The sequence below is a fragment of the Pongo abelii genome, chromosome 1, assembly GCF_028885655.2.
Source record: "Pongo abelii isolate AG06213 chromosome 1, NHGRI_mPonAbe1-v2.0_pri, whole genome shotgun sequence".
Classification (NCBI taxonomy): domain Eukaryota; kingdom Metazoa; phylum Chordata; class Mammalia; order Primates; family Hominidae; genus Pongo; species Pongo abelii.
This window is the reverse complement of record NC_071985.2, coordinates 194,220,375-194,245,802: the sequence shown is the minus strand read 5'-3', so window position 1 is coordinate 194,245,802 and position 25,428 is coordinate 194,220,375. Positions and strand designations below refer to the sequence as shown.

Sequence of the window (25,428 nt, the reverse complement as noted above, 5' to 3'; positions counted from 1 at the left end):
TGTCTGTGTCATTGGCTGGCAGAATTAACAGATCTTTCTTTTCTTTTATAGGAAAAAGGAGGGAAATAAATGCTCCAGAAGGCTAGATCTTTAAAGTCTGTGTTCCTTTTCTTGACTGTAAGAAGAAGGCTCTGGTTTCTTCAGGTTATAATTTCGTTAAAATAATTTTATTATTTTCTGACCTGAAAAAATTCAGAATATGTATATCTGCTTGATATTTTCTTTTGGGCATCTTGGTGCAACACTTAAAATCTGTTTCATTTTGTAGTTTGGGAGCCATAATTGCATCTTCACCAGGCTTGGTTCTTCTTGGCCCGGCCCTTCCCTTCCCTTGCTGGTTAGTACCAGCCGAGCTGGTTTGCTTTCTCCCTTTTTGATACTATTCTCCTCCTCCTTCCTCCACGTTACCTTCTGCCACGGCCTCTCTTCTTTTTCCCTCCATTTTCAATTTACTCTTACATTTTCCCTCCTCCTCCTGGCCCTCCCTAGTTTCTCCCCTCCCCTGGTTTCTAGCTCCTTTTTGCTTTCTGTTTGTGTTACTGAGGGCAGTGCTCCAATTACCTCATATTTGGAGAGAGGAAGCTGCAGCCAATCCGGTTTCTGTCTGCTTTTAGGTCAAGTGATTTCTGAACTGCAGTGAGATGCTTTGAATTTGTCTTGTTGCAGCTCTGAGCCTGTAAGATGGCTGTCTGAATCGGCAGCGGCTGGAAGAGACAGAGAGAGGCGGGGAGGGAGGGAGAAAGAATTGGAGGGATTGCCGGCATAGTGCATGTTTTTAAATGTGCATCGAATCCGATGAGGCCAAGGTTGGGATTTCTGTGGGATCCCAGGACTGGCTTAGCTGCGTTTTTGCTGAGATTAGGAGAGGAAGGAAATGGGAAATTCACTGGGCTGTTTTAAGGAGCCGAAAGAGTCAATAGCTATTCCTGAGAAGGCTCCCATATCTCCTAAGAAAAGGGTTCGGTTCAAAAGGAGGTGGAGAGGGAAGAAAATCCCTACTCCAGAGGCATCTCACCAGGAAGAAACCTCAGAAGGAACTGGAGTCATTGAAGAGACTGAAACCCTAACGAAGTTAACAGTGAGTCTCCAAAAGGAAGACGGAGTGGGAGGGGTAGAGAATACCCCCCCAGATATTTTGCTGCCTAGGGACTCAGCCCCTAACTCACGGGTAGTCGATCAGGGGATGATAGTACAGGTAAAGGAGAGATTCCAAGGGGAGGTCCAGACCGCCCACCTTTTGTTAGAGAATGAGTCATCAGTTGCCGGAGGGGTCTGGGATTCCCTGGAAGAGGGGATGACTGTCATTGCTCACCTGCTTGATAACCCAGCAGAAAGGAACTGCGAGAAGTCAGTGAGCCAACTGGTGGAATTTCCTAGGACAACATCCTGCAGCAGCAGGGCTGTGTTGCTGCCTTTGCAAGGAGAGACTGCAGTGGAGAAAGGAAATATTCAGCGTGGGTTTCGGAGCTGTGCTTTGCCTAGGACAGACTACCCCACGGATAAAGGAAATCAAGAACAATTTTCAGAGGGCTGGAGTGTGGAGGAAGGAACCAAGAGTGTTTCAGGTGCCCCTCAGACAGGTTCCTGGATTGTAGAATGTTCTGTTTCTTCATTACTACTGGACCAGCCTGGAGGCCAAAGACGCACGGAGCCTTCCCATGTGGGTCAAGTGCCCCCCCAGGATTCCAGACTGCCTACTTCTCAGAGTGATTTGTCCATCAGCGGCATGACTGTGAGTGTTTTGCCCTCCTCCTCTGGCTATGGCAGTGATGGGCCACACATACACGGGATCCAGCCTAAAGATACAGAACCTGAAAAGAGCTCTACTTCCTTCTCAGAAGAGGATGGCACTCTTTCTCTGGAGGCAAGCCACACCCCATCATGGGGTCTGGAAGAGGTAGGTGGGCATGTTCAAGAGATTATCAAACTGCTGTTTGGATTCTTGGCCCTCAAACATATTAAAGTTGAGTGTGGTCAGCAGTGAGGATATTGGTACCTCTCAAACTTACTCCCATGTGGGTTAGTGTCTGCTGGAGCTCAGCAAGCAGAATCTATTTCAGGTCTGCCCCTTGATGCTTGAAACCAAGACTTGTCTCTGGGGAATCCCTGATTCTGAGTAGCCAAGTGGCGTAATTGCTCAAGCTATCTGGTGGGATGATCTCTCAAGGTGCAATGCTAGATAGTACTTACTCTCAGGCAGGTCTGTTTACCAGCTTCCCTGCTATGAGAAGTTGTAGTGTAGCACAAGAGACGATGGGGAAGGGCCTAACTGAATCTCTGGAATGAATCTCTGGAATAAATGTGGAAGGGGTCAGGCAGCTATTGTCAGTGTACTTGCTCTTCCTCACAGGAGAGTGATGTGCTTACTAGAGCTGATGCAATCCCATCCCTGTGGGGAAATTTCTGACGGCAACACTCATTCAGTATTTGTATAGGTGGAGAGGGCTCATCCTTCTTTGGTTCCTAATTCCAGGATTAGAGGAGAGGGACATAGAGTTATCTGGGGATTAGTTGAGAGAGAGAGAGGGAGTTTAGGGCAATTTGAAGGTTTAAGGCTAGAAAAGTTTGTTTTGTGACTGGACGTATTTAGGGCTTTAATATGATTTTGTTTTGAGGAATATATTGAGGCATGGATGGTGCTGCTGGTGGTGGTGGTAATGGCAGTTGCTGTGAATTTGTTAAATGTCAAGGAGCAAGTGAGAATTCAGAGATCTGAACACTGAGGTAAGGACTCAGCAAGACCATGGGTAGCACAGCATCTGGCATGTAGGTGTGTGATTGTGTAGGTGATCGAAGTTATAATTCACCAATGGCTAAAGAACTTTTACTGGGATGTTGGCCTCTGCAACAGAAGAAATAAAAACATTAGGACTTCAAAGTGCAAAATTTATAAAATGAGATAGGGCACTTTCCTTGCCTAGATGGGGGCCACTGATATTGTACAGGGGCCCTGATGTTTGCAGAGCAGTGATGTGTTCTCCCTACTGGTACCCTGCTTATCACTAGCAGCATAAGGCTGAGTTAGATACAAATTCTGAGCAATCTGTGCCTAAAATTTCCTCTTTGGGGATAAATTTTCCCCACAGGACAGCCCCCTCTTAGTGCCCTCTGTTATTAGAGTTTGGAGACTCCCAACAGTTTGAAAAAAAAGTGGCCATTGAAAAAATGTCTATTTTATGGATAGGCAAGAGGTTTCTTGGGCCTCATATAAACATGGATATGTGTGTGGGGGAGGGTGATAGTTGTGTTATGGTAGGAAGGTAGGCAGTGAAACTACTGGGATATGGGGTGCATGAATGTATTAAGCTATTCTCGCATTGCTGTAAAGAAATACCTGAGACTGGGTAATTTACAAAATAAAGAAGTTTAATTGGTATACAGTCCTGCAGGCTGTACAGAAAGCATGATGCTGGCATCTGCTCAGCTTCTGAAGAGGCCTCAGGAAACTTACAATCTTGGTGGAAGGCAGAGGAGCAGTAGGCATGTCACTTGGCTACAGCAGGAACGAGAGGTTGTGGGCGGGATGTGCCACACACTTTTAAATGACCAAATCTCATGAAAACCCACCTACACTCACGAGAACAGCACCAAGGGGATGGTGCTAAACCATTCATGAGAAATCCACTTTCATGATTCATGATCCAGTCATCTCCCCCCAGGCCCCACTTCCAGTATTAGGGATTACAATTCAACATGAGATTTGGTAGGGACACAGATTGAAACCATATCAACAAGTATTTGGGTTTCATCAGATTAAAAAAAGATGTCAAAGTCAACTTTTATCTTGTAAAAGTTGAAACAGATAGAGTAGTTGGGGGTAAAACCAACTGTGGAACTGATTGTTGTACAACTGGCATTAAAATTGAAATTGTGTAGTCATCATAACATTATAGGACACATGCTTGTAACTGAGTGTGAGATTTTCAGAAATTTGGCATGTAAAGTTTTAGGAACTCCTAGTAAAATCAGTCCTAGATAATAGACCATAGATAGCAATGGCACCTTTGTATGGGCTGGATCTCCACACTGGCAAGGGAATGTTCTGCATGAGTCTGTGAGGAGTCTTAAAGAAAAGATTGGTAGGAGAAACCTTTGGACCATGATCTGTAGTGTGACCGTATTGGCAACAGTATGATTCCTTTGCTGTTCAGTATGATTCAAATTGGTGTGTGGCATTTTCTGGGTAGCCAACCTCTGCATCTATTCCTTCTACTTTTTCACCGCAGACACAGTCATACTACTTATGTATAGCCAAGGCTGAAAAACTAAGTGACCGAGTCTCAGCTCAGACACCTGGCATATTTCCAGGTTTTGTGTCCATCATGTGATACAGGGACCACAGACTCACCATCCTATATGACAGATAAGAAGTAACTTATCAAGATAAGTGTGACATTCCTTCAGAATGAAAGTCCTTAAGGCCAAGAGGCTGCAACTCTCACTGGTCTCTGAAGGAACTGTCTTCAGGGAGCTGCTCCCCTCCCTAACAGGCTGTTCACAGGCTTGAGGACAGTAGCAGCCAGAGAAACAGAGAGGGCAACGCATACTGAAACCGATAGGCAGGGCAAGACCATCTCTGCTGAAAGTGGGAAAGCTGGGAGGGCAAGGGTCAGAAGAGCAGCTGCTGCTGTTCACACACCAACTCCTGTCTAAACAGGAGACAGCTGGCAGTCCAATTGAGTTGTTTTTTGCTTGCTTTTTTGGTGGTGGTTTTGTTTTTAATACGTCAGAGTAGTAACTCTCCTCAGAAAATAATTTGAGTTCCAGCCAGATTGTCTCTTCTGTTGATTAGTCCAGGGCTTGTTGATGAGAGTGAGACCAGGCTATGGATAGACATAAACTTCACCGTGAGTTTTGTTGCTTTTTAGGATGGAGAGAAATGGGAACTGATTCTGCTTCTTGCTAGTGTAGGGTTTAGATAGTAGAATATACATGATCTGCTTTTCTATTCACCTAGTGTAGTTAATACTTCTTTTGTCAGGAAATAGTTAACACAGAAGCAAGATGACAAGGGTCAGCTGACAAATATGTTTTCAGAATGACAAGTAGACTAGGACTTGGAGCTGGATGGGAACAGGCTAATAGCAATCGCTCTTTGATGTCAGACAAAGGCCTTCTTCTCTGGCCCATTTCTTCTCTCAGGACTCCCTATTCCCAGCTGCTTTCAATATCCATACTACTAATACCTGAATTATTTCAACAAGGAACATTTTTGAAAATCCCTTCCTCCTCCCCATCTTGACTTCTGCTGCCAAGCTCCTGCCCACACTGTTAACAAATCCCATTTAATGAAGAATTTACCTCTATACCAATGTTTTTTTTTTTTTGACACGGAGTCTGGCTCTGTCACCAAGGCTGGAGTGCAGTGGCGCGATCTCGGCTCACTGCAGCCTCTGCCTCCCGGGTTCCAGCTATTCTCCTGCCTCAGCTTCCCGAGTAACTGGGATTACAGGTGCCCCCCACCACGCCCAGCTGTATACCAGTATTCTTGCCACAACCCTTCGAGTCTCTACAATTTTAGGTGAATAGTCAGATAACACTGGGGCCTAGAAATGATAAGAAAGAGGTTGGTTGGTATATTATCTTCTGGGCTCAGCCTTTTCAGTTTACAAGTATCCCTCTCCCAGTTTTCCTTTTTAATTATAGGGAGAGTTGTTTTACTAATACTGGCTTTGTACTGAAAGAAGAAAGCAAAATTAACCAGATGACACTATTGGGGGAATGCAGAAGGTAAAGTTATAGTTTAGAGCTTTAAGAAAGGATTTTGTTTCTTTTTCTTTTTTTTTTGAGGCGGAGTCTTGCTCTGTCACCCAGGCTGGAATGGGGTGGCCCGATCTCAGCTCACTGCAACCTCCGCCTCCCGGGTTCACGCCATTCTCCTGCCTCAGAGTAGCTGGGACTACAGGCGCCTGCCACCACGCCCGGCTAATTTTTTGTATTTTTAGTAGAGACAGGGTTTCACCATGTCAGCCAGGATGATCTCAATCTCCTGACCTTGTGATCCGCCCGCCTCGGCCTCCCAAAGTGCTGGGATTACAGGCGTCAGCCACTGCGCCCAGCCTTGTTTCTTTTTAAAAAAATTTTACTTAATTAAAAATGTTACTAAAGAATCATTATGTTTTAGGTGTAACAATAGTGTTGTGGTTATGTTTAAAAAAAGACCTTTTACAGATACATACTGAGATGTTTTTAGAGAAAAATAGGAGATTTACTTCATCATAATAGGGGAAGAGTGAAGTGGGTGGAATGTAGATGAAACAAGATTAGCTATGAGTTGATAATGGTTGAAACTGGGTAATAGGTACATAGGGACTTATTATACTATTCTGTCTCCTTTTGTGTGTATTTGAAAATTTCCGTTTCAAATAGAAAATTAAGAAAAAAATTGTATAAAAATAAAATGAAAGTTAAAAATAAAATTGTATAAAAATAAAATGGAAAGTTAGGCAAAATAAGTTGTATACAAATAAAAATGTAATAATACTGGTAAAATTATGATATAATACATTTACAGTTGGCTCTCTGTATTGTGGGTTCTGCGTCTGGGAATTCAACCCATAATGGATGGGAAATATTCTGAAGAAAAACATTGCATCTGTAATGAACATGTACAGACTTCATTATTCCCTAAACAAGATAACAACTATTTACTAACATTTACATTGTATTAGGAATTATAAGTAATCTAGAGATTATTTAAAGTATCTGGGAGGATGTACATAGGTTGTATGTGAATACTACCTCATTTTGTATCTGGGACTTGAGCATTTGTGGATTTCAGTATCTGCGGATTTTGGTATCTGAGGGAGGTCCTAGAACCAATTCTGCATGGATGACTACTAAAAAGGGGTTACTATCCTATAGATAAAGTGATTTATCTATGGAGCCAGATTGGCTAGGTTTGAATCCCAATTCTACAACTTACTAGCAGTATAACTTGGAACAGGTTACTAAACTTCTCTGTGCCACAATTTCCTTATTTGTAAATGGAAGATAAGAATAGCATATACTTGGTAGGGTTGTGAGAATAATATGAATTAATACAAGTAATCACAATAAATGCTAGTTAATATTATTACTTAAAAGAACAAGAAAATGAGTAAGAAAAAGACAAACACCCTTGTAGAAAAACAGGGGAAAGCCCAGGGATAAGCAATTCACAAAAAAAGGAAATCCAAATGCCTCATATACATAAGAAGACTCCTTTTTACTAATAAGGATATACAGATCAAACAACAATAAGATACTTTTTTTTTTTTTTTGAGACAGATTCTCTCTGTGTCGCCCAGGCTGGAGTGCAGTGGTGCGATCTTGGCTCGCTCCAAGCTCCACCTCCCAGGTTCACGCCATTCTCCCGCCTCAGCCTCCTGAGTAGCTGGGACTACAGGTGCCCGCCGCCACGCCTGGCTAATTTTGTTTTTGTATTTTTAGTAGAGACAGGGTTTCACTGTGTTAGCCAGGATGGTCTCGATCTCTTGACCTCATGACCCGCCTGCCTCTGCCTCCCAAAGTGCTGGGATTACAGGCGTGAGCCACTGCGCCTGTAATTTTTTTTAAAGAGATGAGGTCTCAGCTACGTTGCCCAGGCTAGAGAGCAGTGGCCATTCACAGGTCCCATCATAGCGCACTGTAGCCTTGAACTCCTGGACTCAAGCTTGTAGCTGGGACTGCAAGCACACCACCATGCCTAGCTAAGATACCATTTTATACCCATCAGATTGGCAGAAGATAAAAATTCTGAAAATACCAAGTGTAGGCGAGGATGAAGAGTGATGGGAAAACCTCTTCACAGCACTTAAGTGGAAGTATAATTTGCTACTGTTCTTAGAAAGTAGTTTGACAATATTTTGTAGAGTTGAAAAATGCCCATATTCTATTACCTAGGGTTTCCATTCTAATTATATTCCCTAGTGAGACCTCCAGGACTCTGAATGTGAATACTGAAAGGAGCACTCTCTTTTACCTAACTCTAATATTGGTAATAAACACCTTCTTTATCTCTGTTCCTCACCAACATAGCTGCCATTAGATCCCTCTAGCTGGGCATTTGTAGAACCACTGCATTGTGCCTTCGTCTGCTGCTGCTGCTTCTTTTTTTTTTTTTGAGAAAGAATCTTGCTCTGACATCCGGCTGGAGAGCAGTGGTGCAATCATAGCTCACTGCAACCTTGACATCTCGGGCTTAAACGATCCTCCTGCCTCAACTTGCCAAGTAGCTGGGACTACAGGGGAGTACCACCACACCCAGCTAATTTTTAAGTTTTTTGTAGAGACAGTTTCTCACAGTGTTTCCCAGGCTCGTCTTGAACTCCTGGGCTCAATTGATCCTCTTGCCTAGGCCTCCCAACGTGGTGGGATTACAGGAGTGAGCCACTGCACCCAGCCCTCATTTGCTTCTTGAAGGTTTTCAAGGTCTGATGCTTTATCTTTAGTGGGTGATGAGGTCAGCTAGAAACTTGAGGACATAATAATCAAGTAGTTGCTTGCTCAGAACAACTCGTCTCATCCACTGAGAGAGTACCAAGTCCAAACTCCTCAGCTGGGTATTCCAGTTCCTTTGTAATCTATCTTATCTTTTCTACGGTTCCCAATTTAAACCTTCTCATTTTAACAGATCAGTCCCTTAACTACTATTTCTGTTTCACCTTATCTCTGTTTGTTTACATCCACTTTCTACCTGGAATTCCTTTCTTCCTTGGCTTTCACCTGTTCTGTAACACCCTGCAAGGATGAGTTTATATGGTACTTCTTCTAGAAATCTTTTTGATCACTGTAGCCCACAGTAATTTTCCATTCTGCTGAGATTCTGTATTGGATATTACTATAATTATTGGGTTTTTTTGGCTATAAATTTGTTTAACTCTTTCATGTGACCTACCATAGATATGAGATTTTTTTCCTCCAGAAATTAACCTTCAGGAAAGAAATATTCTCTTTATATTTTACTTCTTATAAAGCATTTCTTGTTATTAGGCTTCCAGGGAGCTTATAGTCAGTTCATGAAAAAGGGTGAATAAATCTGTGTCACCATCTGCTAGTTCAATCACTATCATTTTTTTGTAGAGATCAACTGACATAATTGATTAAACAAAAAAGAGGAATGAAAAATCTAAGAAAGTTTTAGTTATTGTTCCTGGGAATATAATCTCCTAATTTGAAGTGTTGAAAGTAATTGTATACAAGCCTTAATATTAAAATTTTTTTTTTGAATCACTCACATTGCATATGAAACACACACATACATTATGGGGATCACAAATAAACACAGCAGAATGAATGAAAAAAAAAAAACCTAATCCAGTGTTATGCAACTGGATTCTTGCGGTTTGAAATGAAATACCCAGAGACAATGTAGATTCAGAAAAGTGCTGTTATTAACTTTAAAATCTTAAAAAGAAAAGTAGACAGTATTTTCTAGAAAATTCACTCAAAAAATAGCTTTATTGAAGGAAAAAACATTGATGTTAAAGATGCATGTGAAGTTTGAATAATACGGTTTTTTGAAATTACAAAGGCAGAAAATACATTAATACTAAGTGCTTAAATATACTGCTTAATTTTAAATATGTGTATATGTGTAAATAAATTTCTAAAAGTTTGTGTATTCAGGAGGACTACAGAGCTTCCCTTCCTGTATTCCTGTTTTACCTTCACACATCTGTTGTTATCTGGGAAAATATTTGGGATAATCATATGTTAGTTATGGCATGTCTCAACTAAGTTCTTGCAGGGCAAGCATGTCTTCTTTTTTTGTTTTCCACCTTTTTACCTGGCCAACTTCTACTTATTAAAACTCAGCACAGATGTTGTTGCTGCTAAGCAATCCTCTGGCATTGCTAGTTTGGATTACTTGCTTACCTCTGTCATAACATTGATCTCTTTGTATAGTAAATTGTCTCCCTGATTAAATTGCTTGAACTTGAGGCCTGAGGCTGTGTTTTTTTATTTTGAGATATCAAGAACTTAAACACAGCTCCTAGAATATAATGGTTGCTCAAAAAATATTAACAGAATAAGTAAATGGTGTGTCTTTTCTTGTTCTTCTCCATGGTGCCAGTCATAGTGCTAAGATGTTGTTCAGTCAATACTTATTGAATTATTAGGAAAACATTCAGCTTCTGGGAATACTTCAGAGAAGCAATTAACCAAGCTTTGGGAAGTGTGAGTTGAAAGGAAATTCAAGTGGAATTTGCATATTCTCAGGCAAAATGTTGAGGCTGTTCTCCCTCTCCAAATGGCTTCCTCCTTAAAAAACCCAGATGAGGGAGAAAGATCTCTGAAACTAAAGCTGGATTTCTGCATTTGGGAGATTAAGGTAAAAGCTTCTGCATAGCCCAGAGGACAGTACTGTGCACACATATCATGTGTGAGTGTACAGAAAGAGATTGATGAAAGCCAAATTTAATTACTGAGATGGTTGTGATGATAATCCCATTTTTCTCATCCAGTTTACAGTCTAGGGAATGGCCCTAATCCAAACAGGGTATTATTTTTTTCTTTCCCATAGGGATCCAAACATCTATCTCGTTACAACTATGTTTAAAATCTGAAGTAAAGCTGTTCATTGAAGTAGTTTTAGTGCAATATGCAGAAATACTAAGAGATGAGAGATGTTATCAGAAAGATTATGGCTGTAATGAACATACAATATCAATTAACTAACTGGAATTTCATTTTTGGGTAAAGAACCCAAATACTCAGATTTTGTTTTGCTTATTCAAGTTCTGTCTTGTTTTACATCAACAAATCTATTTCCTGTTCCCAATAATGTTTTACTTTAATATGTACGTGAAGCAGCTACAGTGAAGGCAGTGGGATATATCAATGTTGCATTTAGCCAGTGAAATAGGTAGCTAGAAATGTTAAGGGGAACTGAAATAGAATTGGTACTAGGAAGAAGCTGTTTATAGGAAGAGTTGTGATCCATTATTGTGTCCTTGGCTCTGCAGCTCCATAGCTTCTCTCCTCACTACCGCCCCTCCCCCAGCCCCAGGTAGACCTGGAGTTGATTAAGTTTTAGGAAATTGACTCACACTGATCACATTTGCTTGAGATTGGTCGATGTGAATTTATTAATTTACAAAATAAATTTTAGCTGCCAAGTGATTCAAGAATTTGAATTGGCCACTTACTGCTTTTGTTGCTTTAGAATATCTATATGGGAAGCAAATAATAATCTGAAGGTTGTCAGGTGAACATGGAGTCAGAGCAGAGAGGTGGTGAGTGGAGAGGAATGATTTGTAGGATGGTCTTATTAGTTGGCATCATCAAAGTAGAATAGTCTGATTTCTTCTGTAGAAATGTACCTGTCAAGGGCATGAGATCCCATGTCCCTTGAATCTGCTGGGTAGGGTACAGTTTCACCTTCACAGGCATGGAGGCAGTACTTCCTGGCTTCCCTTTTCTATACTCAATGCAAGCTTCCCATACTCTTCTATTCACACAGTCTTTCTTCAGACATCTTAGTAATATTGAGTAGCCTGCAGCTTTCTTTTATTCTAAATATAGTGTTAAAGTTCCTGGCCCTTTTTTTTTTCCAATTTTAAAATATCATCTGATATTTAATCTCATCTATTATGAGTTTGTAAATTCAGACACTTGGAGATGACTTATTATTGACTTCTCCCTTGTATTGATCACAAGGGAAGCTACTACTTCCATGGTACTGCACCTGATAGAGACGACTAAGAGACAGGATGTTCTATTGACATGCCGGTGTTTTCTCTGCCCCAAACACCCAGACCAAAAATTGTGTTGGGTATGCTGTCTTATTATTATGGGAAGGGAATACATGTACCCTCGGCATTACCTACGTCATCTTATTTAATCCTTATAATGATCCTTTGAGAAAGTTCTTATCCTATTTTAAATATGGGGAAAATTGGGCCAGGAGGCTTACCTGGTTTGCCTGAGGTCACATTTCTAGTAAATGCCTTCTTTCAAACACATATCTGTCTGAATCAAAGGCTTAACATTTTTCCTTGTTAACAAGGATTATTTTTATAGTTTTTATTATAAAAATAAAGTGTGGTCATTACTCGAAGTCTGAAAAAAAGAAGAGTAGGAAGAAAAACTAAAGTCATTCATAGTCCCACTCCAGAGGAGACAAATATAAACTTGTTTACTTTACACACTGCTTTGAATTAGCTAAGTAACCTGTCTACAGATTCTAGGTGGGCTTTATCCCAGAATACCTTTTTTTTTTTTTTTGAGACAGAGTCCCGCTCTGTCGCCTAGGCGGGAGTGGTCTCAAACTCCTGACCTCAGATGATCCGCCCGCCTCGGCCTCCCAAAATGTTGGGATTACAGGTGTGAGCCACTGTGCCCAGCCCCCAAAATACTTTTATTTGCTTATTTTTATTATTTCATTTTATTTTTATTATTTCATTCATAAACCAAGTTATTATTAATTAAAACATGTTAAGGTCCCACCATACAACCAGCACAACACTAAGTGCAATGGGCAATGCACTGAAGGACTATGATCAATGAGTCTCAGATTTGGAAGTTATTTCGTTCACAGCATCTTAGTTTCTGCTTGACACGTCCAGTGGCAAGGAGCTCTCCCACATAGAGTTTGCTGTTCAGTTTTATATTGCTCTGGTTGTTAAGATGTGGTGCCAGCCCCCCTCAGGAAACCTGCAGTCTAGGGGAGATAAGATTAAATATATGAAATAATAGTCCATAATGCAAAATAACATTTATTTATTTATTTATTTTTATGTTTTTGAGACAGAGTCTCATTCTGTTGCCCAGGCTAGAGTGCAGTGGCACAATTTCAGCTCACCACAACCTCCACCTCCTGGGTTCAAGCGATTCTCGTGCCTCAGCCTCCCAAGTAGCTAGGACTACAGGTGCGCGCCACCATGCCTGGTTAATTTTTATATTTTTAGTAGAGATGGGGTTTCGCCATGTCGGCCAGGCTGGTCTCGAACTCCTGACCTCAGGTGATCTGCCTGCCTCAGCCTCCCAAAGAGCTGGGATTACAGGCGTGAGCCACTGCGCACAGCCCAAAATAACATTTAATTAGATGATGATACAGACTGTCAGTGCTGTGGGAGTTAGACAAGTAAGAATCGAAGGAAGACCAGCCTTCAGATAAGGAAGAGATAAGAGAACCCTTATTTGTTGAGCATAACCCTGAGTTTGGGCTAGGTGCTTTAATGTGTAATCCCGCTGATTATCACAGCAACCCTGAAAAGGTGGTATTAGTCCCACTTTGCATGCACGAGACATGCACTTTTTCCTCACCTGCATTATGATCTCTCTAAAATAGGTCTTGTGCTGTATTTTGGAGATTTCTTAAAATAGCTTTTTTCTTATTATAAAAATGTACAGGATGTAGAAAATTTGGAAAATATAAAAATCCCCTGTAATGTTACTCCATAGAGGTAACTATGATTATTAGTTTGCTGTATTTGTCACATACATACAGTATTTGCATCTGTATTGCATACATAGGTGCACGTGTATGCTTTGTACATATATATGACTGTATACTTAAATGTATATTTTGTATGTCTTTTATACAAAATAATCAAGATTACTATATATATTATTTTGTTTATATTCTTTTTCTTAAATTTGGTAATCATTGTCCTATGTCATTAAAATTTTCTTTGTAAAACTTTTTTATTTATTTTTTTGAGATGGAGTCTCACTCTGTCACCCAGGCTGCAGTGTGGTGGCATGATCATACTTCACTGCAGCCTTGATCTCTTGGCTTCAAGTGATCCTCCCACCTCAGCCTCGAGAGTAACTGAGACTACAGGCATGAGCCACTGCACCTGGTGTGAAATTTTCTGAAGCATAACTTTTTAAGTGCTACAAAGAATTCTATTCTGCTATATAATTGTGCTATGATTTATAACCAGTCAACCCCTCATTAGAATTTAAGCTTTTTATAACTTTTTGCTAAGTCATGTTTATTATGCTTTGATAAATATTCATGTATAAAATTATTTGTTTATATTTCTGATGACTTCCTATCAAGTTGTATGTATGTTTTAAGACTTGATTCAAAACTGACATCCAGAGAAGTTACGCCATTTTATACTCTCACTAGTGGCGGTGTATGATGATACCCAATTTTAGATCTTCTCTCCAATCGTGAATAATATCATTAAAAACAAACATTTCCTAATTTGATAGGTGAAAAATTACCTCTCATGGTTTTAATTTGCGTTTCTTTGACTAGCAAGAGGGTGAATATATGTTGGAATAGTCCTCTAAAGTGCTTCCAGCCTTGGATCTTCGTTTTACTAAGAGCCATAATGTATGGAGAAGAGAAGGCTAAAAGACTTTGTCTTATTTATAATAAATTATGCTGTGTCCCATCTTTTGGCAGATCTCTGACATCTACATTAGTGGAGAATCAGGGGATATGTCAGCCAAGGAGAAACTACTCCTGTGGACCCAGAAGGTGACAGCTGGTTACACAGGAATCAAATGCACCAACTTTTCCTCCTGCTGGAGTGATGGGAAGATGTTCAATGCACTCATTCACCGATACCGGTAAGAACAGTGGAATTTCTGTGCTCCTGCAGGGCTTTTTCTCATCTCTTGTTTGTAATTAGTTATAATACTATTTCCATCTCCTCAGTCAAAAATCAAAGCTTTGATTCATTTGTTCATTTGAAAAAGGCATATTTATTTAACTACTTTTCTAGGAACTGGGCACAAGTAGCAGTGAAGAAAACGGTGAAAGTTCTTGCTCTCATGGAACTTACCTTTCAGTAGGGAGAATAGGTAATAAATGTATGCCATCAAGCAGTGGTAAATGCAATGGCAGGATTAGAAAGTGGCAGAGGTTTGTGGTATTTTGGACAGGGTGGTCAGAGATGGCCTCTTTGGTGAGCATGTTAGAGCAGAGCCATGAGGGAGTGAGTCATCCAGGCTTCTGGGGTCAGAGTGTTCCAGTTGGAAGAAATACAAGTGCAAAGGGCCTGGAGTGAGGGCTTGCTTAGAGTGGTTTAGGGACAGCAGGTGGCTGAAGTGAGGTGAGGAAGATAGGAATTCTGAATGACAAAAATCAAAATTGTTGAGTTCTTAGTGGTCATAACATGCCCCAATTTTCAGTTCTAACTGATATTTTTCCCATGACATTCAACAAACCTAAACTGTATGTTTAAGTTTAGCATTAGGGAGCACTGGGCCCCTGGTGTATACTTAAAAATGGAATTTGTACTCTTCTAAACCTCCTGCTTTTTCTCTAACTCACTCAGTGTTTTTCAGCTCTGGGAACTTTTAGGAGGTTTTCTTTGTGTGAACTCATATGTGATGTGTAGATGGTGACCTTTCATGTGCCTTGCTGGACTGTTACAGACCCGATCTGGTAGACATGGAGAGGGTGCAAATCCAAAGTAACCGAGAGAATCTGGAACAGGCTTTTGAAGTGGCAGAAAGACTGGGGGTCACTCGCCTGCTGGATGCAGAAGGTGAGAGGGAGTTTACTGAACTTCAGTAAGGAACATGTATTCAGTATTCCTTCTTCTGGCAAGTTCCTTTGTTCTGACTAAGAAATTTCTTGTCCATTCTCTCTCAGATGTGGATGTGCCATCTCCAGATGAAAAGTCTGTAATCACTTATGTGTCTTCGATTTATGATGCCTTCCCTAAAGTCCCTGAAGGTGGAGAAGGGATCAGTGCTACGGTAAAAAAAACATTTTCCTAGAAGGCCTTCTGACTTTGATTCATTTGGGTGAAATGCATTGCTTAGACACTTTCTTAAGCACTTATGGTATACTCATGGTATCAAACTATATATCCAGTATCTTTATCATACATGGACATTATCCTTGGCCGTGGAAATGAGTCTAGACATTGCTAATTTTGTAACAATTAGCATAGACTATTTGGTGCTAAATGCCAGCAAAGAATGTCCCTTTCATCCCCAGCTGTAATTCAGGATGAGGAAGTGTTTTATTAGTCACTTATATATCAGCTTGATTAGGTAGATCATGGCTCTTTTCAGAATATTTTTAGTAGCTTGGTTTGTAGCCTTTTTTAGTGTCAGGAAATTGAACCCCATCCTGAGAGCCCTTGAGGAGCTTTGAAGCTGGTACTGTGAGCATCAAACTGAGCAGCATCTAGGCAATTAAAGGAAATGAATTTTATATAGTTTGGAGTGGCTTGAGCTACTTTCTCTTGTGCTTGTTTTGGATATTGCTAATCAGGTGTGTGATGTTTACCTTCTGGCAATAGGAAGTGGACTCCAGGTGGCAAGAATATCAAAGCCGAGTGGACTCCCTCATTCCCTGGATCAAACAGCATACAATACTGATGTCAGATAAAACTTTTCCCCAAAACCCTGTTGAACTAAAGGTAAAGTCAAGGACTTAAATTTTTTGGGTAAAATCTTTCCAGGGAGTAAGTCTCCAAGCTTATCACTGCTGGCTTCTAGGTGAGGTGGTATGAAAAATTGGGTCCTATAGTTTGTGTCCATTTATTCACCAAATATTAATTTTATAGGCACTTTATAACCAATATATACACTTCAAAGAAACAGAAATTCTGGCCAAGGAGAGAGAAAAGGGAAGAATTGAGGAATTATATAAATTACTAGAGGTAAGTGAGCTTATCCTTTGCTGAGACTTGGGGTCTGCTGGTCTGTACTGTTGTTGGTTCTTGATTATAGATTCCTTGTATTCTCTTCCCAAACTGCATTAATAGAAGTACTCTCCTGGTGACAAATAATAGCACCACTTTCAGGCTGGTCTTAAAATGTTGTGGTAAAGGGGCAGTGTCAGCCATCTCTGTTTTTTAAAGGGCTTATTGAAAAATGGCATATATTTATTCAGAAATCTTGAGTTTTGTGGACAAATTTTTCTGCTTCTCAGAGGGAAGCTAAATCTTTCCCTAGGGTAGAAAGAAGACAGACTTCTATTCAGAATTTGATTCCTAGAGAATTTGAAGTTGTAGAAATGAGAATTTAACCTTGTCAGAATAAAAGTTACTGAGGGGAAAGGAGGATTTATAGAAAGTATAAAAGGAATGGAATGACTTAGAGTAGGTAGTCCCTACATTCTAGAGGTGACTTTTCTGCTCTTTACCTCAAGGGTGAAGAACCTGATACATATTTGATTGTTTTTCCATGTCAGACAATAGGAAAAACTGCTGAATGGCTGGGTAAAGAAGCAAGAAGTGATGTGCAAATAATAAATCAAAACTGGGACAAGAGGGCATGGCTGTGTTTTTGGACTGAAAGAGTATCTCTTTCAGGTGTGGATTGAATTTGGCCGAATTAAACTGCCTCAAGGTTATCACCCTAATGATGTAGAAGAAGAGTGGGGAAAGCTCATCATAGAGATGCTGGAACGAGAGAAATCACTTCGGCCGGCTGTGGAGAGGTGGGTCCGTATCCTGAGAGTGGTCTGACATTATTTATTGAGCTGCTGTGAACCTTGCACGTGACTATGGTTTTATCTTATTTCAGGCTGGAATTGCTGCTACAGATTGCAAACAAAATCCAGAATGGTGCTTTGAACTGTGAAGAAAAACTAACACTAGCTAAGAATACACTGCAGGCTGTAAGTCTCGACTGTTTTGTCCAACATCTATGTCACGTTTCCTGCTTCTCACCCTCTGCTCTAATCGTTGAAGTTAGCAATCGAGGAATCCAGATGTATTATTTCCCTTTTTTTTTGGAATTGCAGTAGACTTCTTGGCGCCTTCTGTCCTAGTGAGTGGGGCAATGGAAGTTTTCCCACTGTTATTCTCTCTTCCTGTCTCAGGATGCTGCTCATCTGGAATCAGGACAACCGGTACAATGTGAGTCAGATGTCATTATGTACATTCAGGAGTGTGAAGGTCTCATCAGGCAGCTGCAGGTGGATCTCCAGATCCTGCGGGATGAGAATTACTACCAGCTAGAAGAGCTGGCTTTTAGGTGAGGAACAAGGGACTCAAATGGAGGGCTTGCTTGCTTACTGCTGAGGCTCATGGATCAAGAGTAGAGCAAGAGTCAGGCATTTAATCTTTTAACCTGGACATTTGAGGTCAGTGTCTCAGTGGGGATACTACAGATATCTTGGGCAGGAATGTTCCGTCAGTAGAGGACAGTTTCCTCTTATTGCAGCTCCATCCCACTGAGTACCTATAGGATTACTTCAATCATTGTGGCCTTTTGTAACATTCCACATACTTTATTTTAATTAATCAAAGATAGGGTCTCACTTTCTTTGCCCAGGCTGGAGTGCAGTGGCACAATCATGGCTCACTGCAGCCTCGACTTCCTGGGCTCAAGCGATCCTTCCACCTCAGCCTCCCAAGTAGCTAGGCCTATAAGTGCAGGCTGCCATGCCTGGCTAATTTTTGTATTTTTAGTGGAGACGGGCTTTTGCCATGTTGCCCAGGCTGATCTCAATCTCCTAGGTTCAAGCAATCCTCCTGCCTCAGCCTCCTAAAGTGCTGGGATTATAGGCATGAACCACTGTATCTGGCCCATTCTCATATGTTTTAGAACGACCTGCAGGGTTGGGACACAACACAACTTCTGATTCAGAAACATTGGTGATCCATCACATTCTTTTTATAGGGGAGAAAACTGAGACCCACAAAAGATGAAAATTGTGTAAAGTCATGTGGCTAGTTTTTTTTTTCCTTTTTTTTTGAGATGGCATCTCGCTCTGTAGCCCAGGATGGAGTGCAGTGACACGATCTCGGCTCGCTGCAACTTCTGCCTCCTGGATCCAAGAAATTCTCCTGCCTCAGCCTCCGGAGTAGCTGGGAGTACAGGCGTGCACCACCATGCCCAGCTAATTTTTGTATTTTTAGTAGAGACAGGGTTTCAACATGTTGGCCAGGCTGGTCTTGAATTCCTGACCTTGTGATCCACCCACCTCGGCCTCCCAAGGCTAGTTTTACAGAGCCAAGATTAGGACCCACACATCTCTTGACCCCTAATCCATTGTTTGTTTTGTTATACTATTTGGGAGTTATATAAATAGTATTGTTAGCTTCCCTCCAGTTAACACTGTAATTTGGCATTTGTCTTAAAAACAATTCTGAACTAGATGAAGATGTTCATAATATCACCTTGTATTCATATAACACTTTTTCTAAACACTTTTCTTTATATGATCTCATTTTTATTTTTTGTTTTTTATTTTATTTTTTTTTGAGACAAGGTCTTGCTCTGTCATCCAGGCTGGGACGCAGTGGTGTGATCTTGGCTCACTGCAACCTCTGCCTCCTGAGTTCAAGCAGTTCTCCTACCTCAGCCTCCTGAGTAGCTGGGACTACAGGCATGTGCCACCACACCTGGCTAATTTTTGTATTTTTAGTAGAGACAGGGTTTCACCATGTTGGCTAGGCTGGCTCATTTTTATTTTTATCATATCTTTGTCAAATGGATAAGGAAGATTTTATTTTTAAAAACTATACTATAGATTTAAATCCTTTCCTTTTTTCTATTCTTCCATTTCAGGGTCATGCGTCTTCAGGATGAGCTGGTCACCTTGCGTCTAGAGTGTACAAACCTGTACCGGAAGGGTCATTTCACTTCACTTGAATTGGTTCCACCCTCTACTTTAACCACCACTCATCTGAAAGCAGAACCCTTAACCAAGGCAACCCATTCTTCTTCTGCCTCCTGGTTCCGAAAGCCTATGACTCGGGCTGAACTTGTGGCTATCAGCTCCTCTGAAGATGAAGGCAATCTCCGATTTGTGTATGAACTACTGTCTTGGGTAGAAGAGATGCAGGTGGGTGTATATCCAAAAGCTTATGCAGTACACAGATGTTTACTGGATCTAGAAGCTTATCTAAGAGGACCAAATTTCTTTGTGTTCCCTGTGCATATTCCCTTAATTATTATTATTCTTTTATTTGCGTGATGGGGTCTTGCTATGTTGCCCAGGCTGGACTGGAACTCCTGGGCTGAAGTGATCCTCCTGCCTCAGTCTCTTGAGTAGCTGGGACAATAGGTATATGCCACCACACCTGGCTTGACTTTCTTAATTATTGATGCTGCCTGAGACCCAAGCCCCCTTCTCCTTAAATCTTGCATGGATGAGGTTGGCACAAATTCTCACAGTCCCATACTGAATAGCATACAGTTTTCTCATTTGAAACCCTTTGGAATCTTTTCCCTCAGCTAACTGTACTCTGAGTGAGAGCTTGGCGAAAATTGCAATGTCTATACATCTGTTATCTTTTTTTTAATTAAAAAAATTGTGGGTACATAGAAGGTATATATATTTATACGATACATGAGATATTTTGATACAGGCATGTAATGCATAATAATCACATCATGGAAAATGAGGTATCCGTCATCTCAAGAAATTTATCCTTTGTGTTACAAACAATCCAGTTGTACTCTTTTAGTTATTTAAAAATGTATAGGCTGGGGGCCGGGTGCAGTGGCTCACGCCTGTATTCCCAGCACTTTGGGAGGCCTAGGCGGGCGGATCACAAGGTCAGGAGATCGAGACCATCCTGGCTAACACGGTGAAACCCCGTCTCTACTAAAAATACAAAAAATTAGCCAGGCATGGTGGCGGGCACCTGTAGTCCCAGCTACTCGGGAGGCTGAGGCAGGAGAATGGCGTGAACCAGGGAGAGGTGGAGCTTGCAGTGAGCCGAGATTGTGCCACTGCACTCCAGCCTGGGAGACAGAGTGAGACTCCATCTCAAAAAAAAAAAAGTACAGGCTGGGTGTGGTGGCTCACACCTGTAATCCTAGCACTTTGGGAGGCCAAGGTGGGCAGATTGTGTGAGTCCAGGAGTTCAAGACCAGTCTGGGCAACATGCGAAACACCATCTCTATGGAAAATCAACCAGGAATGATGGCGCAGACCTGTGGTCCCAGCTACTTGGGAGGCTGAGGTGGGAGGATCACTTGAGCTTGGGAGGCAGAGGTTGCAAGTAAGCCAAGATCGCACTGCTGCGCCCCAGCCTGGGCAACAGAGCAATACCCCGTCTCAAAAATAAAAGATTAAACAAAAAAATGTACAACTAAATTATTTTGGCTATAGTCATCCTGTTGTTCTATCAGATGCTAGGTATTATTCATTCTTTAACTATTTTTTTTGTACCCATTAATCATCCCCACCTCTCTCTGATCCCGTACTACTCTTCCCAGCCTGTTTTGATTTATATATCCCACAACTAAGTGAGAACATGCGGTGTTTGTCTTTCTGTGCCTAGCATATTTCACTTAACATAATAATCTCTAGTTCCATCTATATTGTTGCAAATGACAGGTTCTCATTCTTTTTTATGGTTGAATAGTACTCCATTGTGTTTAAGTACCACATTTTCTTTCTCCATTCGTCTGTGATGGACACTTAGGTTGCTTCCAAATTCTGGCTGCTGTGAATAGTGGTGCAACAAACATGTGGGAATGCAGATCTCTTTGATACACTGATTTTCTTTCTTTTGAGTATATACCCAGTAGTGGGATTGCTGGATCATACAGTAGCTCTGTTGTTAGTGATTTGAGGAACCTCCAAACTGTTCTCCGTAGTGGTTGTACTAATTTACATTCCCACCAGCAGCATACGAGGCTTCCATTTTCTCCATATCCTCACCAGCATTTGTATATTGCCTGTCTTTTGGATAAAAGCCATTTTAACTGGGGTGAGATGATATCACATTGTAGTTTTGAGTTGCATTTTTCTGATAATCAGTGATGTTGAGCACCTTTTCATATGCCTGTTTGCCATTTGTATGTCTTCTTTTGAGAAATATCTATTCAAATCTTTTACTCATTTTTAATTGGATTATTAGATTTTTTTCCAGTAGAGTTGTTTGAGCTCCTTATATATTCCAGTTATTAATCCCTTGTCAGATGAGTAGTTTGCAAACATTTTCTCCCATTCTGTGGGTTGTCCCTTTTTTTTTTTTGAGACAGAGTCTCGCTCTGTCTCCCAGGCTGGAGTGCAATGGCGTGATCTCGGCTCACTGCAACCTTTGGATTCTAAGCAATTCTCATGCCTCAGCCTCCCAAGTAGCTGGGATTACAGGCACGTGCCACCACGCCCAGCTAATTTTGTATTTTTAGTAGAGATGGGGTTCACCATGTTGGCCAGGCTGGTCTCAAACTCCTGACCTCAGGTGATCCACCCGCCTCGGCCTCCCAAAGTGCTGGGATTACAGGCGTGAGCCACCACACCTGGCCTGTCCCTTTCCTTTGTTGATTCACTGTGCAGAAGCTTTTTAACTTGGTATAATCCCATTTGTTCATTTTAGCTTTGGTTGCCTATGTTGGTGTGGTATTATTCAAGAAACTTTTTCCTAGACCAGTGTCCTGGAAAGTATTTCTGGTGTTTTCTTGTAGTAGTTTCATAGTTTAAGGTGTTTATCCATTTTGATTTGATTTTTGTGTGTGACGACGAGGGACAGGGGTCAAGTTTCATTCTTTTACATATAGATATCCAGTTTTCCCAGCACCATTAATTGAAGAGACTGTCCTTACCCCAGTGTATGTTCTTGGCATATTTGTTGAAAATGAGTTCATTGTAGGTGTATGGATTTGTTTCTGGGTTCTCTATTCTGTTCCATTGGTCTAAGCGTCCATTTTTAGGCTAGTACTATGCTGTTTGGTTACTATAGCTCTGTAGTATAATTTGAAGTCGGGTAATGTGATTCCTCCAGTTTTGTTCTTTTTGCTCAGGATAGCTTTGGTTATTTTGGGTCTTTTGTGGTTCCATATGAATTTTAGAATTGTTTTTTCTATTTCTGTGAAGAATGTCTTGTATTTTTTTATAGGGTAAATCTTTTTTTTTTTATTCTCTTATTGACAGAGGAATTTATTCTTCATTTTTTGTTGTTGATTGTAACTTTTTTTTTTTTTTTTTTGAGATGGAGTTTCACTCTTGTTGCCCAAGCTGGAGTGCAATGGCGTGATCTCGGCTCACTGCAACCTCTGCCTCCCGTGTTCAAGCAATTCTCCTGTCTCAGCCTCCCTAGTAGCTGAGATTACAGGCATGCGCCACCACGCCTGGCTAATTTTTTGTATATATTTTTTTTTTTTTAGTAGAAATGGGGTTTCACCATGTTACCCCGGCTAATTTTTTGTATTTTTTTTTTTTTTTTTTTAGTAGAAATGGGGTTTCACCATGTTAGCCAGGCTGGTCTTGAACTCCTGACCTCAGGTGATCTGCCCACCTTGGCCTCCCAAAGTGCTGGGATTACAGGAGTGAGCCATCGTGCCTGGCCTCAACTTTTTTTTTTTTTTTTGAGACAGAGTCTCACTCTGTCACCCAGGCTGGAGTGCAGTGGCGTGATCTCCAATCACTGCAACCTGTGACTCCTGGGTTCAAGCCAAGCAATTCTCCTGCCTCAGCCTCCCAAGTAGCTGGGATTACAGGCGCCCACCACCATGCCTGGCTAATTTTTGTATTTTTAGTAGAGATGGGGTTTCACCATGTTGGCCAGGCTGGTCTCGAACTCCTGACCTTAGGTGATCCACCTGCCTCAGCCCCTCAAAGTGCTGGGATTACAGGCGTGAGCCACTGCGCCCGGCAATCGTAACTCATAAGTTTAAGGAAGGCTACTGTATTCCGCAGTTCCAAGGGGCACTATTTACATGTGTTCAATGATAGTGGTTCAAATTTGATATTGCCCTTATCTTTCTAACCCTTTTGTTTTATATTAAATTCTTCCTATGTCTGCATAATATATTTCCCATGTAACAATAAATAAAAATATCCCAAAATAAACTGTTTTAAAATTATCTTCCATTGGCCAGTAGTTGATGTCATGAAATGAAGCTAAATATTTTCAGATACTTCTTTGTTATATCAGTTATGATTGTGAAATGAAAAGACTCCATAAAGAGAAATGCCTAAACTGTAAAGTGAAGCATTTTAAGCCTGTGAAGTTCCGTTTCCCTTCTGGTTGACTACTCCAGGAATGTATACTAATAATGCAGCAGCAAAAGGCTGCTCTGTTATATAATTAGTGGGCTCTGTTCTCCTGCTTCTTAGCAGTGATGATGGCGTAATTTTTTTGTAAGAGGCTGTAGATTGAAGGAGATGGCCTAAATGTCCTTTTGCTCAGTCCTCTACCCCTTGCTTCCTTGTCCTAACATTGGTTCTGACCATTTTCCTACCAAGCCAGCAGTAAATTATGTCATATATATATTTTTTCTTTTTCAGATGAAACTGGAGCGAGCAGAGTGGGGCAATGACCTGCCTAGTGTGGAGTTGCAGCTAGAAACGCAGCAGCACATCCATACCAGTGTAGAAGAGCTGGGCTCAAGTGTCAAGGAGGCCAGGTTGTATGAGGTGCGTAGCCTTCAGAATCCACATTACAGGAGGGACGTGGGTGGAACAGATGAAAGGACAGTACACACAATAAAGCTGTATTGAAGGAGGAGGGTGCTCTGGAAAAGAATAATGATGATGAAGAGCGGTTTATGACAAATTCCCTTTTCACATGAAGTGTGTCTGTTAATCTTTGAAATAAACTTGTGAGAAAAGTATTTTTATTAACCCCTTTTTACTAAAAAGAAAAGTGATACTGGAAGCTGAGGTCAGAATTAGTAAGTAGTGGATGCAGCATCCAAACTCAGGCCCTCTGCCTCTATAAATTCAGGTACTTTTTACTTCTCCGTCTGCCTACAGTTGAGCGCTGATATAGAGAAACTATTCACACAGTTTCCTCTCTACTTCAGTCACTGTTCTATCTTCCCATTTTATATTTCAACTCTTCCCTTCAAAAAAGCAATTGAGTGGGAATCATCAGGCATTGGTTTTGCTTAGCAGCCTACCAGAATTGCTGGAAACACAGGATAGTGAGGTCTGTTGTTTGTAATTACCCTGCTCAACTGTTGCCCACTTAGTGCTGCTCCAAGCTATAAAATATGACTCAGAAATTTGTTGTCTAAGCTTCTGTTTTCTTAGAGCAACCAATCCATATCTCTTATCTCGACATAATATTTGCATAGTTGCAACCATAACACATAGTTTACTTACTCTTTCTCTAATGTATTTTTATTACATTCTTTTTTAATCAGGGAAAGATGTCCCAGAATTTCCATACCAGCTATGCTGAAACTCTTGGAAAGCTGGAGACACAGTATTGTAAATTGAAGGTGAGTTTCTGCCGATTCTCTTACATTCTGCTCATAGAGAGTCTGGTTCCCCCCAATCAACTCTCTTCCCTAATTCAGAAATCTCCTGGTTTGGCCCTGTTTTGGTTTTCTGCTTATTAGGTTATATCATTTACTATGCACTTATTCGTATGTATTATTACATTTTCTCAATTTTCTTAATGGGTCAGAAACTACTGTTCTTCAAAGTTTTAAATAAATAGAACCTATCCTAGGTATTGTGCTTCAACAAACATGTGGCTATATGTGCTTTGAGACACCAAAACTACAAGTTTGAGATTTGTAGAGAGGGGACTTTCCCTCTGATCTGTTGTTTTTCATCCCTGTTTATCAAGATTGTCCAGAGTAGGACAGCCCAGGACCATTCTT

The 25,428-nt window shown here is 40.9% G+C and overlaps 1 protein-coding gene across 14 annotated transcripts in view; it reads left to right on the top strand.

Annotated features, from left to right (window-relative positions):
- MACF1 (microtubule actin crosslinking factor 1) overlaps nt 1-25,428 on the top strand; it is a 401,556-nt gene that overhangs the window by 181,807 nt on the left and 194,321 nt on the right. For 7 of the 14 annotated variants that reach the window (XM_063715118.1, XM_063715113.1, XM_063715020.1 and 4 more), the window contains exons 1-12: nt 658-1,897; nt 14,348-14,514; nt 15,325-15,437; nt 15,545-15,651; nt 16,203-16,322; nt 16,470-16,565; nt 17,220-17,347; nt 17,434-17,527; nt 17,732-17,886; nt 19,426-19,702; nt 24,104-24,232; nt 24,964-25,041. In XM_063715118.1, the coding sequence (XP_063571188.1) occupies nt 875-1,897; nt 14,348-14,514; nt 15,325-15,437; nt 15,545-15,651; nt 16,203-16,322; nt 16,470-16,565; nt 17,220-17,347; nt 17,434-17,527; nt 17,732-17,886; nt 19,426-19,702; nt 24,104-24,232; nt 24,964-25,041 (2,487 nt within the window). In that variant the 5' untranslated portion in view covers nt 658-874. 14 annotated transcript variants of the gene reach the window in all.